At 44.9% G+C, this 14,386-nt stretch overlaps 1 protein-coding gene across 2 annotated transcripts in view; it reads left to right on the plus strand.

The window, feature by feature from the left end:
- Positions 1-5,513, plus strand: part of DPF3 (double PHD fingers 3) — a 199,563-nt gene extending 194,050 nt beyond the window's left edge. For both annotated transcript variants that reach the window (XM_083509424.1, XM_083509423.1), the window contains exon 11: positions 376-5,513. In XM_083509424.1, coding sequence (XP_083365550.1) covers positions 376-446 — 71 coding nt within the window. In that variant the 3' untranslated portion in view covers positions 447-5,513. The remainder of the gene's footprint in view (positions 1-375) is intronic.
- The last annotated feature ends 8,873 nt before the right edge of the window (positions 5,514-14,386 follow it).

A 14,386-nucleotide genomic window follows, 5' to 3' on the forward strand; every position in this document is an offset into this window, starting at 1 on the left:
CCATGTAATTTTTTTTTTAAAAAAGGATTGTACCACCTCAGAGTGGTGGAGGCATGGGTGCCAACCAAAATTGATGCTTCCAGTGGGGAAACATCTGAAGAACTCCTGCATCTTTTGTCATTTGGTCCTTAATATAAAATATATACAGCCTGTCCATATAGCATGCACACACAGAGGAATATGCATATTTGCGATCACACATTTGGATCCGCATGTCCTGCAAATGTTTTACCTGTAGGAAATGTGTGACATACAAATCGGTCCTCTTGTGTAGTGCGGTTTAAATAGCTTTCCCACTTATTCTGCCTGACATTGATTGATGTACCCCAGGACCATTCACTTATCTGATGGTTTTATTACTGTATTTATTTATAGGGAGTTGGAGTTGTCATTTGTGCCGAGAACTTCTCCGAGAGAGAGCATCTGCCTTCTGCTTCCAGCCCTAGAAGAGTCTCCGTGGACCAGGACTGGGCTTGTTCCTGGACTTTTGGCACCAGCACACAACTGTCACCTGCCACCTAAGGATCTGTGTCACTACAAACACACCTGTACACACATGAAAGAGAATGGACATTCAAAGAAATTTCTGTGGTGTTTGCTGTCCAAGTGTAGATTTCACAAATCTTGTACCTCCTGGGTTCTACTAGAAGGAACACACATGGTTTGTTTGTTTTTTATGTTTCCCCACCCCCACTGCAGTGCATGATTGCAGATATGCCGTAATAGATTCACATGTGTTATGATAATAGCAAAGCAGGGAACTGTTGTAACTTGTTGGTATTTAGGCATTTAAACTGTGTGGCATTGTGCTTTTTGTTTGATCTGTTGTTCCCCCCACTCTAGCACCCCAAGAGAAATGCCAGTGTCATCTCCACATCCATCCTTGATGTAGAGCTGTGGTGAAGATATTGAGAAGTATCATTCGCTGCAGGTGTCTTAGAGCAGGAGTCAGCAACCTTTTTCAGCCGTGGGCCGGTCCACCATCCCTCAGACCTTGTGGGGGGGCAGACTATATTTTTTGGGGGGGAATGAATGAATTCCTATGCCCCACAAATAACCCAGAGATGCATTTTAAATAAAAAGACATATTCTACGCATGTAAAAACACGCTGATTCCTGGACTGTCTGTGGGCCGGATTGAGAAGGCGATTGGGCCGCATCTGGCCCCTGGGCCTTAGGTTGCCTACCCCTGTCTTAGAGGAACTTGCCCCTCACAAGCACACTTTTAGATGTAGAGGACCTTCAAAGGATACAACAGCTCAATTCTTTCCTAGTCATTAATAGTAAGGCCCAAGCTACATGTTGGGTGCTACCAGTCCAAGTCCTCCCAATTCTCTGGTAACATGTGGAAATGGGGAACCTATAACTCTCCAGATGTTGTTGGATTACAACTTTTCAACACCATCCCTAACTGTTGGCCATGCCCTCAGCCTCCTGCTTTAAATGGGGTTGAAGTAGATCTGAGCAGGTGGCAAAATTCAGCCCTGGGGGTCCAAATATCGCTCTCCGGGTTGCTCAGAATTTACCCCAAGCCCACATCCCATCACTCTTCCTACTCCACACGCTGCTCAAAGCTCTTTTGCCTGGCTGGAATTTGTCCTTCACTGTGATAATGCCTCTCGCTTGCTAGGGTGGAGAAGGGTGTGTGTGCTTGTGTGTGTGTGAGGAAGCCTCTGGTTTTGCATTTGCATCTGCCACTCTACCCATCTGTTTGCCTTTAGTCTCTCCGACCTCTGGCATGCAGCCTCGGGAAAGTTACCCACAAGGAAATGCTGTCCTCAGGCTGGAAAAGTCCCACCACCCTCCTGTTCGAACACATTGACCTGTCAACATTTAAGTTGGGCCAAAGGACACTGTTTCTTCAGGCCTGATCCGAAGACTTAAAATGGGAGCAGCACATGTGCTTAGGATAGAGCACCCAACATCCCATGGCTGTGTAGCATGATCCATAGGAAGTTTTCTTATGCAAAGCCAGACCATTGATTCAGCTAGCTCAAGTGTTGTCTACGGCAACTGGCAGTTCTCCAGGTATCAGACAAGAGTCTTTCCCTGAATCCCCAGCCCTACGTGGAAAAGACAAGTATTGAATTTGGGGCCTTTTGAATGCGCTCCACCTCTGCACTGCAACATCACTAGTCCAGGTTAAGCATCTTTAAGTGTCACAGATTTAAGCCCATGCTTAACTCTCTTCCATCTAAATCAATGGCTATGTACAGTTCTTAGGAGCATGGTCCAGCCAAAATTTCCTCTAGTTGGTTGGAAGACATTTTAATGTGTTTAAAGCAGGGGCTGTAGCTCAGTGGTAAAACATCTGCTCTTCATGCAGAAGGTCTATGGTTCAATCCCTGGCATCTCCAGGTAGGATTGAGATAGACCCTTGCTGAGTCAGGGTTGGGATAGACCCTGCTGAGTCAGTGTAGACAATGGACCAATGGTCTGATTCTGGATAATCAGCTTCCGATATTACTATATATTTCCCAAAACACTAAGAGACTTGGAAGTCAGAATGTCAGCCCTTTCCTTGAACCTGCAGATTTTAGTAACTGCTTAAAGGTCTCTCCAGTGTAGAGATGAGGGCGCACAGCTAGTATCCTCATGGTGGTGCCCTGATCTAGCAGCAACTGCACTTCTGGTGTAGCAGCTGCACTCGGATACAGCTGTCAGCAGTGGCCACCAGCACCAGGGAAGGTGCTGTGCAGCAGAACCCCTTGCTAAAGCGAAAAATCTAGCGTCTGATGTTCCTGTAGATTTGAATTGAGGATTTGCTTGATTCACAAAAATATTTCCCTCCCTAAAAGAATACCCGCAAACGTTCTAGATACTGTGTTCAAAACAAAAGAGAAGTGAACCTAAGATGGTTGTAGTGTCCTACATCTCTTCTGTGGAGCCTAGGTCTCTACCAATCAGTATTTAAGATGGCTACAGAAGACATTGTGATTGTCAAGATATCCTGAGCCTCCAGTTGCAAGAAGCTGGAAGGAGACGACTGGGGATCCTTCATTTTATAAGCACCTGCTTTCTTGTAGCTTTATTTTGAAGGATCCAGTACTGGCACAATGGGAGACAGGGCACTAAGCTGTTTATAACATTGACCTGTGGCTGTCTGAATGTCCTTATGATTGACACATTGTGTTTGACCCTTTTTCTTTCATTTGATTTTAGAGAAAGAATGGCTGTATGTAGATGCATAAATTGTATACGTTCCATAACAAATTTGTTGTAATATGCCAGGGGAAACTACTCAAAATTGCCACTTGCTTTGGTTCAAGGCCACCATTTAAGGTAAAGAAGCAAGTAGGCTTTATTTTTTAGAAAAGTGCAGGCCGCCATGTTTTTAAAAGAAAACTCCAGCAAGAACAGAATCCTAATACTTCTCTTCGGGCCAGCTGCTAACAGTCACAAAGGAGCGTGCTCATTTTTTAGTTTCACCAGGCTCTTCCACAAACTTGAGCTTAAACAAAACAAAAGTGAGGGGGGGGGGAAATGTTGCTGGTAAAATGTTTTGCAATATGCAATATAAAATAGATTTTCTAGAATCTATTTTAAAGTGCCATAACCCACTACTCAGAAATAAGGGTGCAATCCTGCCAAGGCTGACCACTTTTATGCCCCATAGATTTCAGCTGTGACTTTGCTTATTTCTGCCATGGAAAGCAATGAGACTTAGAGCCTAAATCTTGATTCGGAAGTAAACCCCACTGAAGGGACTTGCTCCCCAAGAATCATGCGTCAGATTTCAGTCATAAAAAGTTTAATTTTGGCTGGCTGGCTCTGTAAGTGTTATCATTTGCTATCACCGTGTACATTTATGAACTACAGCACTGTTTTAGCACCAAGTAAGTTGGCAAACCTGCAACTTCCATCCCATCAGCTTCCATTACCAGATGTGGTGTTACGCACAGTGATTGTATGGCCCAGTATTGCCCAGAGGGAGCGAGACTGAGATGACATTTCAGTCACCATGGGGTTGAAATATGTCATCTGAGTTGATACAATGCTATGCAGCTAAAATTAAGTAGTAACCTTTGGGAAATGGGACTGCAGCAGGATGGATGTGCCCAGAATATGAGGTGCCTGTCTTGTGCCAGAGCAATCCATCCTGGACACAGTTGCTGCTACACATTTCTGTAGTCTCAGTCCATCAACCTGCAGTACTCAGGAGTAAGTTGCTCTGAAATAATTGGATTTGCTTTCAATTATATTGTGTTTAAGATCAAGGGATGGGGTGAACAGTGTTATCTTGAAATGCCAATGCAACTATGTACATTTTAGTTAATCCCTGTGCTGAGTAATGCTCTGAGTAGCACTGAGCATTCATAGCAAGGCAAGAATCTGATTTGGCAGTTTTTAGGGTCAGGGAAATCGAGAAAAAAGGCAAATAGAAGAAAGACCATCTGCTCACAGAACAAATCCATCTGCGGAATGGGAGGAGGCAATATTGAGGTTTTCACTCTTCCCTGCAGCCCCTCTGCTCCCCTAAACATGTTTTGGAGAGCAGATTATGGGGGGGCCTGTAAGGTGGCAGGGGAGAGGGGATTGTCAGGGGAAATTGCCCCCACCCCTCACTCTACTGATGAATCCCACCATTGGGTACCTCCCATAAGGAACTGCAAGAATGGAACCCAAGGAGGCATTTAAAATCATGTCTCTCTTGGCCCTAAAAGTTGTCTGAAATGACAAAAGCATTGTTTTTTTTAATGAACTCGAAGCAGTCCATGGAATGCAGAATGGCAAGCAGGGGAGTTACAAATCTTGTGTTTGCCATGTGGCACTAATGTGGAGGGAGGATATTTGCAGGAAAGGATCAGCTGACAGGTGGAGGTTCTTAACCGTTCCCCCATCTTGTGAGAACCTCTCCATCACGCCCATTCATGATCATTTGCACTCATAATGCTATCAGGGTGGCCTCGCTTTTAATAGCGTTTGCACCTGCAAAACTTTTGCAGCAGACATCCCATTTAGTTTCCTGTCCGTGCATGTCCCCAGGCTTCCCACGGAAACCCTGCAGCTTTTTCTACAACAAATGTCCCACTTCTGTTGTGCTACACCTCAAGGGGGCCCCTCTAGATGGCAAATAACTAATAAAGCAGAATGTTGTGTGAGTGATGCAGTATACACCCACCACTAATGCACTGTTGTTGTGTCAACTGACATGTTGCAGAGCACACCTGCAACACATCTCCCTAGCTAATAGGGAGGAGCCCTGGGAAGAATAGAATACTCTTCTCTGCCCACTATTTCTCCTTTACAAATTCCATCCCATTCCTTATTACTGTTAACAAGCAAACTCCTGGGCAATTTTTTTTGCTGAAGTAATGGGTAGCTCTGCTGGGATCTATGGAAGTCAGATAGGAAGATGGCCGAGGCTGCATTTGGGAAAATATGCACTCTTCGAAGCTTCTCTGTAAAATGAATCACCTGAGCATTTAAATGTACATTGTCAAAAGAAGTATCACTTGACGTTATTGCCACCACCTCCTCAACAAATTAAAACACAATGAATTATAAAAAAACGGAATTGTTTTTTCTTGTTTGCATTGTCTGCAACCTTTTGTATTTTTTAATTCATTATGATGAGATTAGAGCACATAGCAAGTTGCACATTTATATACCCGGACTCATACGTATGATGCAACCAAGTTCTGCAAAGGACAAGAGAACCATTTAGAGCCATCAAAAACTATGTCTGCTGTTAGATCACAAGAAAATGCATTATTATTCCTCATATTCTCTTGCACTGAGAGTTGTTTGGGCCCCAAATGGAAGCACTGGAAGCAAAACACATGAGTTATGAAACCCATTAAATGGAAAGCTGAGCAGGCTAACCCAAATTAAGGTTGTGGTCCTACACATATACTTAGTTGTAAGCCCCATTGACTTTAATAGGACTCATTGCTGTAAAAGTATGACCAGGACTGTAGGCAATTCAAGTCTAAGATTTCACGTGCCAGCAAATAAAATGCTCCGGTGTTAATATATTGTTAGCTGCTATACCAGCATTTTAAAATAACAAGAAGTGCATTGCAAGTTCATAAAAATGGCCTTGTATGTAGATGAGTCTATATGAGTGGGTCTTATGGAGAAACCATGTGTCAGGGGCTTAGGGACAGAGACACAGGGGAGAGAGGAAATGGAGAGCGAAGGGGAAGAATCTGAGGGCAGCGTAGGGGAGTATGACAGTGACCCGAGAGATTCCATGAGCTTCTCCAGCGAATCAGAAGATTCCCAGAAGGAGGCGCCGATGGTCAGGGCAAGGGGGGTCCCAGGGGAGACACACCAGAAACAAGGGGCCAGCGGGGACTCCCAAAGCAGCAGCGGGAGATCAGGACCAGCTTCCCCACCAGAGCGTAGTGGGGGGGAGAGTCCCATGTGTCAGGGCCAGCGTCTCCTCCAGCAGGGGGAGAAGATGAGTCAGGACTGACCACGCCTCTATCGGAGAGCGGGGGAACGGAGGGGAGGTCGGGTCCAGCTAGCCCCCCCCCCGAAGGGGGAAGCAGTGACAGGAGCAGTGTAACGGTCAGGAGGAAGGTTGCCGGCTGGGCGCACGCGCCAAGTTCAAATGTACAGGCGCGCGGGACAGCAGAAAACCCGGATTGGGAACCAGGTCCTAAAGCCCGCCGGAGGCAGGGGGAAGATTCAGGGGACTCAGCGTCAGAAGAGTCTAGGAAGGGCGGGACCCCAGCTGACAGGCGGACCCAGAGGAAGAGAGAGCAAAGGAAGAGGTGGAGCAAGGCTAGAGTCTTAAACTGGTGTCTGGGGGGAGGAGATTCAGACGGAGCTTCGGCGGTCTAGAGTTTCAGACGTAGAGCTGCGCGCTGCGGCTGTGGAAGTGAAACTGAACTTCAATAAAGACTTTTGTATATAACAACGAACTGGCATTGGTCCTTTGTGAGCTGGGACCTCGGGCAGCTCTGACACCATGTATTATGTGTCTGTTTGGTTTTTGTGTACCATTGTGAGCAGCACTCAAAGCTCTAGCTTTTTGCAAGCACAGAGAGAACGATCTGTGCCAAGTTTGGTGTGTGACATCTGCATCTGCACAATCAACTCCATGCATGGCAGGGAAGGAAAAGTCAATGCAACCTGACCAAAAATGCTGCTGCTACGCACCAGAGAGACCCATGAGAATTGGCTCCGAGTTGCAAGACTTTTCGATTCAAGTGTTGTTCGAGGAACTTCATGCTGAGCATTCAAAGCATCTTTCAAGGGTAATGAAAAACTAGGTGTGGGTTCAGTCAAGGCTTTGGTTGATTGGCTGTGTGTTTCTCTGTTCTGGCGAGAGCAGAATAGGAAGCTGGAGTGAGGACTGGCAGGCAGCCAAACCTCGTCTTCAGCAGTGATATAATTACTAATAATGACCTCAAGCCCAGTCAGCTAGTTAAATGGCTTTTCAGGACAGGCACCAACTTAAAGTCTGGTTTATAGACAGGATAAACTGAATCTTTGGGGTACATGAAAACTGTTGTGCTTAGGTCCTCCTCAGCTGTGGTCCAGGAGAGATATCAACATTCTCAGGCTACAAGGCCAACTATATATTTAAGATTAAATTTAAATCGTTGCTATTAAAACATTTAATTAGAAAGCAACTTAAAAATTCTTAAAATGTGCACATATGTATGTCTGTGTCCAAGAGATTTAGAAAATGGGTTTATAACCCTCAGAACCTTCCTTGGATTAGATCAAAGGTTTACCTTAGCCAAGCATCCTGTTTCCAACAGTGTCCAAACAAAAGTCTATAGAAAACCCATAAGAGTATGCTATAAAGTGCTGGGCTAGGGTTCAAATCCCCACTCGGCCATGAAGCTCACTAGGTATCTTCGGACCAGTCACTGCCTCTCTGCCTAATGTACCACACAGGGTTGTTGTGGAGATTTAGAGAGGGGAGAATCATGGATGCCACCTTGAGCTTCTTGGAGGAAAAATTGAATGAATGAATGAATGAATGAGAGGACATGATGACCTAGCACTTTCCTGTTTGTGTTCCCCAGTGACTGGTATTCAGAGGCAATACAGCCTCTGATCCCAGAGGCAATATGTATAGCCATAACTAGCAGCTTGGTAGCCTGATCTCCAGAAATCTGTCTAACCTCAGGTTAAAGTTGTTCAGACTGGTGACCATTCACTACATCTTGTGGAAACAAATTCCATAGTTTTAGCTATGTGCTGCATGAAGGACTTCATTTTATCTACCCTGAATATTATGCCACTCTCCATCCTTGGATGGTGGTTCTGGCATTCGGAGGGAGGAAGAAAAGCTCTTTCCTCTCCACATTCTCCCCTCCGCGTATAATTTTATGTGTACCATTCCTCTAATTGAAATGGCTCCAAGCATTGTATGTAACCATTCCTCCTCCTCGGGGAGTTGCTCTTGCTCTCCAATTATTTTGGGTGCCCTTTTCTGCTCTGCGCTATCCCCCCCCCCCCCAGTTGTGCTGACCAGGTGTTGTCACAGTATAGATTTATATAAAGGCATGATGACAGTGACAGTTTTATTTTCTATCCCTTTCCTAATAATCTCCACTTTTTAAAAAGAGCTGCCACACACTGGGTCAACATTTTAATTGAGCTATCCACGATGACCTCAAAATCCCTTTCATTATTAGTTGCCACCAGCTCAGTGCAAATGTGAACTTTATTTTCCCACAGTGTACATGACACCACATCAATGGACCACCACATCAGCAAGGCCCGGGGGACAGGGGTTGTTGTCTGGGCAACCCAGACCTTCCATACACACTGCCCAGGCTTGTGCCCTGGTGAGGTCACTTTGGTGCTTCACCCCTGGAAGCACACTCCATTGTCTCTCCAGACAAATGGATGCCAACAGCAGGGCTTATTTGAACGGAATCATGACTGCGTTAGGCTTCATTGGCAATATATATGATAACACTTAAGTCATCACAGTTCTCATGCTTCAACAACACTTACATGAAGTGATGGGCATCACTTAGAGTTAAGTTCAGAGTTGACTCCCTTCTGCTTCCATGGCTGATCTAAAGCATAATGGTTTAGGACATCTAGAATTTTTACCTGTGTCGTGACCAGAACATGCATTTACTCAACCTGCCACTTCAGATGTCTCCCTGATTTCATTTTCCATCTGAAGATCATCACCCTGAGCATTTTGGTCAAGAGGGTGATAATGTGTCTTCAGTTCTAAATTTAGAGGGCCAGTATTACTTTTACTTACACTTGGAAACAACAGTTGAAAAAGGAGCCATCAAAAACTATAGCGCTCCAAAATGGCACAGCCTATAATATGCATTATGGAATTAAGGATGTTGTTCATAGAAACTCCAGCTGAAAATGTTTTTGGTTTGCTTCTGTATGTGAATGTCAAGCCCAACAATTATTTACGTCTTCTTATTACTTTCAACTTTAAGAATCACATGGTCACCCTCTGGAAAATGGGAGAGGATGTTAAAAAAAAACAAAAAACACCTTCAGTGAATAGGAATTCAAGCTAGCATTCTGAAACTTCATTCTGGGATGCCGCCTCTACTTTCATTTGGAACGGGGCTCAGCTCAGCTTATGAAAATGCATCTTTTACACTTGGAAACACCAGTGCTTGAATTCCAGTAGAGAGACAGAGGCTGGGCAGGGCTGTTGCCACTCTGCATCAGGTAATGGCTAGTTTGAAGAGGAGGAACGGGAAAGACAGGCAGTGTAATAGCTGTGCCAGGAGCCATTCTGCATGCAGACTTCGGCAGCATTGTTTACCCTTTCCAAGGCTAAGCTCCACTGCTATGGGAGCTTGACTGGCTCAAGCTAGCTGGGAAAGCAAAGCTGTTCAATTCCCTTTTCTGCAGTGACCTTGAGCTACAGAATGGCTGTGCATATGGTGCACAAGCACAGAGCTTGAAACTAATCCAGGAAGGTAGATAGGAGTGTGTGTGTGTGTGTGTGTGTGTGTGTGTGTGTGTTGCCTCTCCGCATCTCCCAGCTGATTCCACAGCTTAGGCCTTAACAGCTGCAGTTGTCTGACAATTAATTCCTTCCCAGCCTCAGCTTCCCTCCCCCTCACTTCACACAGGCCTTTATATACCCAAGTGTGAAGGTGCCTGGCAACACAATTTCCTCCATGGATTTGGGCAACTCATGGCAATTTTCTTCAGAGATATCAGCTCCTCCTCCGGGCTCAGGCACAAGTCACACAAGCTTATAGAGCAGCTCTCTTTCAGAAGATGCTCCGTTCTTGGATTTGTGTTCCTCCACAAGCCTGGCCTTGCATTTCAAATTCATGGGAGTTGAACTGAGCCCCACCCCCCACAACACCAGCAAGTCACTGAGGTATCCCTCACTGAGTATTCACAGGCTAAACTTTAGGCAATTAGCATGGTTAATGTTCACTGTGTGATAGTACAGCTGTGTGAGTCTCATTAAATTGTTCCTTCGGGAGAGCAGTTGCAGGCGGAGACTAAGGGACCAGTTTTGCATCCTGTAGAGGAGACATACCTGTCTGCTGTGATGGGGCCAGTACCTGATTAAACACTCGGAATCTCAAGAGCACAGAAAATATTCAGGTTTTTCACCTGGCTGTAAAGTGTCAGTGTGTCACCAGGGAGCGCTTGTGCTACAAGAGGTGCCTAATGAGTGGGACAAAACTCCTCCTCCTCCTCTTCTTCTTCATTTTATTAAAAGAGTTGGAATATATTATTATGATCTTATTATTACCCCACCCATCTGACTTGGTTGCCCTGCCACTCTGTGCGGCTTTCAACATAATATACAGAAAGACAACAACAAAACATCACACATTAAAAGTGTGCTGCTATAGGGCTGCCTTCAGGTGTCTATGGAAGGTTGTATAATTATTTATCCCCTTGACATCTGATGGGAGAGTGTTTCACAGGGTGGGTGCGGCTACCGAGAAGGCCCTCTGTGCTGAACGCTGGGGGTGGAGACGCTCCTTCAAGTATACTGGGCCGAGGCCGTTTAGGGCTTTAAAGGTCAGGACCAACACTTTGATTGGTGCTCAGAAACATACTGGGAGCCAATGTAGGTCTTTCAGGTCTAGTGTTAGATGGTCCTGGCAACTGCTCAGTGACCAGTCTAGCTGCTGCTGCAATTCCATGGACAGAAACCAGCTGGACAAGCAGATGAATCTTATTTCATTACTACCAATGTAATTGTGGCTTTTACTGCACCTGAGGGCATCAGGATAGTTCTGGGTGTGCAGGACAGGCTGTGCTTACACAGCCAAGGTGCTCACAAGTGGACAGAGTGCAGCTGCTGATCACAGGTTCTGCTTTGGGCTTTCTCACAGGCATCTGCTTGGCCTCTGTGAGAACAGAATACTGGATGAGATGAGCCACTAGTCTGATCCAACAGGCTCTTTGTTGGATGCTCTTAATACACAGTTGTAAAGCAGGCAGAATTTCAACAGGTACAATGTTCCCAATATGGAGATACAGTGGGGGGGGGAGTTGTTGTTATGCAGTTGTTAAAGGCGGTAGATAACTCACAGGAAAAGCTGGCTGCCTTATCAGAGCAACAGCACCCTTCCTTGCAGATTCTCTGCCTCCCTCCATCCTGGGATCCAAAGAAGGCGACAGGTTGTATAGGAGAAGGGGGAAGACATGTCTAACAATTCAGGTCAGTCCTCAGAGAACGTGATGGTGCTTGTGTGCTGCTGGAACCAGACATTTCATTCCTTGTTAAATGCTTTCATTATCTCTCACCAGTCATGAGTCAGAGGCCACTGTTAAGAAATGAAATCGGTCGCCTCGGCAGACATGGCTAAGCAGTGGCCTTTGGAGTGGGGGAAAAATAAATCTTCACAAGCATCTAAAATCAGGCATCATTTCAAGAGCGTTTGTTGGGGGTGCAAAATTCACAGCCGAGTTTAAAGATGCAACATTTCCAAAACTCAGCATATTTTAAGAGCGAGTGTTGCATTTTCCATTGTGATACCCTCACAAAAATGGGACTTAGATGCTTCCAGGTGATAATCCTGTTTGGGTTTGTTGAAACACAAGATTTGCAAGTGTGACCACCCCCTTCTTCCACGACGGCATTTCAGATTTAAACAGTGAGTCCAAGTTCCTGGTAAAGAACAAATCTTTTTCCACATGAAGTATGTGTGTGAGAGACAGTTTCATGTCCCATATTGTGGGGTTTTTGTTAGCGCAGCCTCCAAGCAACCCATTGACCACAACACATGCTATCCATGCCAGTGTCAGGCCCTTTCTAAGGCCAGACCCTCCAAGTGTCTCTATTTTCAGGGGACTCCTGGATTTACAGAAGCCTCCCCGGTTTCTGATTTGATCCTGGAATGTCCAGCTTTTCCTTAGGACGTCCCAGTTTTCTTTGGGGAAATGTTGGAGGGTATGGAGTTATACAACCCCAAGCCAAGGAGATAAGTAACTAGATAACCTTTAGAAGACATCTGAAGGCATCTTTATTTTTATTTTTTAAAAATATTTTTATATATGGAAGCTGCCCAGAGTGGCTGGGGCAACCCAGTCAGATGGGTGGCATATAAATAATAATAGCTAAGCTGGTTAGAACGTGGTGCTGGTAATGCCAAGGTTGCAGGTTTGATCCCCGCATGCAACAGCTGCATAATCCTGAATTGCAAGGGGGTTGGACTAGATGATCCTCAGGGTCCCTTCTAACTCTATGATGCTTTGATTCTATTATTTTAATGGAACAGTTTGTTCCTATTTTCACTGGAGAAATGTTGGAGGGTATGTAAGGCCCAGTGTTTAGAATGTCATGACTATGACCTGAGATACTCTGGTTCAACTCCTCACTTATCCATGAAGCTCACTGGGTTACTTATTATTTCTCAGCCTAAGTTACCGTATTTTTCGCTCTAAAAGACGCACCAGACCACAAGACGCACCTAGTTTTTGGAGGAGGAAAACAAGAAAAAAAATATTCTGAATCTCAGAAGCCAGAACAGCAAGAGGGATTGCTGCACAGTGAAAGCAGGAATCCCTCTTACTGTTCTAGCTTCTGGGATAGCTGTGCAGCCTGCATTCGCCCCATAAGACGCACACAAATTTTCCCCCTTGCTTTTTAGGAGGGAAAAGGCGAGTCTTATAGAGCAAAAATATGGTAACTCGCAGAATTGTTGTTGGGGTAAAACGGTTGTGGGGGACACACGTACACGACCTCACAAACCATTTATGGGGAGGGTAATATGAGTGAGTCATTTTTATTCCCCCACCAGCTGCACAATTGTGTGCACATTTTCATCTGCAGCACCCATGGAAAGCTTGATGGACTCAATCGATCCAACACAGGCCCATGAAAACAACTGGGACTCAAAGGGATGTGGGGTGGGGGACCTCAAGGCAATGGGGCCGGGCAGGTGGGTTCAATACAAAAGGCAATGCCTATGGGTAAAGCTTTGTAGAGCACAGGTTGCTGTCAAAGATGCTTTGCCAGAGAGTTTCTACTCACTGAGCGGTTAATTTTTAAATAAGGAAGCCCTTGAAACAGTCCGTGCTGAGATTTATGAATGTTTCATGTGACTTGTAGCTTTGTTGGTGTAGCTGTTCTTTACCGTGCATCTTTTGTAGACTGTATTGGGAGCCAATTGGGGAACTTTAAGACATGTTCTGCAGTGTCAAACAAACAAACAAACAAATAAAGGAGAAATCCTGTGTATAATAAGGCTCATACTCCTAATGGGAAACCTTCTCCAATTTCCAGATGTAGGATTTATCAGTGGCAATGGCAATGGACACAGTCTGTTCCCTAAAGGTGCTCTCTTCTTTTATGATTTCATGCATGTATCCGTTCTATTGAAGGTTCTGAAGGAAGCCCTTAAGTGCTAAAGCCAGAACAAAACAATATCACTCCTTCAAAGATCTCTGCCATAAAGATGCTGCTCACATCTTTCACTATGATCTGCAATCCTGATGGCAATTGCTTTGGAAGCTTGTAACGGAAGGAAGAACACCAGACTGCCATAATGAAACTTGTGTAGGATTTGATTTATTTCCACCCCCCCCCCCCCCAGTAATCTATTGCATTTTTGGTACATATATATATTTATACATATATTATTCATTTCCATAAACTGTTGCTATAGATATCCTATGTACATGCAAGTAAGTAACTGTTTCTATAGAACTGCCTCATCACAAGTTAAACAGCAATACAGGTCTTTGTCTCCAGAAAAAATAAAATAAAGGTACAATTTGCCATGAGTAGATTTAGCACCTCAAATATTGCCCATAAGTCATAATAACTTCACCCTTTAGGAAGATACACCTGATCATCTTTCATCACCTAGGTTGTGATGTGCCCACATGGGCTGGTTAAGTGCCAAAAAAAAAATTGGTGCAGAAAAAGAATGATGTGGTGTCCCACCATCGCAATCTGCAACATTTTGGCTGGCGTGCTAATCTGAGGGAGCTCTTTCAGGCTCGT

The sequence above is a fragment of the Podarcis liolepis genome, assembly GCF_965112155.1.
Source record: "Podarcis liolepis genome assembly, chromosome: 1".
Taxonomy (NCBI): domain Eukaryota; kingdom Metazoa; phylum Chordata; class Lepidosauria; order Squamata; family Lacertidae; genus Podarcis; species Podarcis liolepis.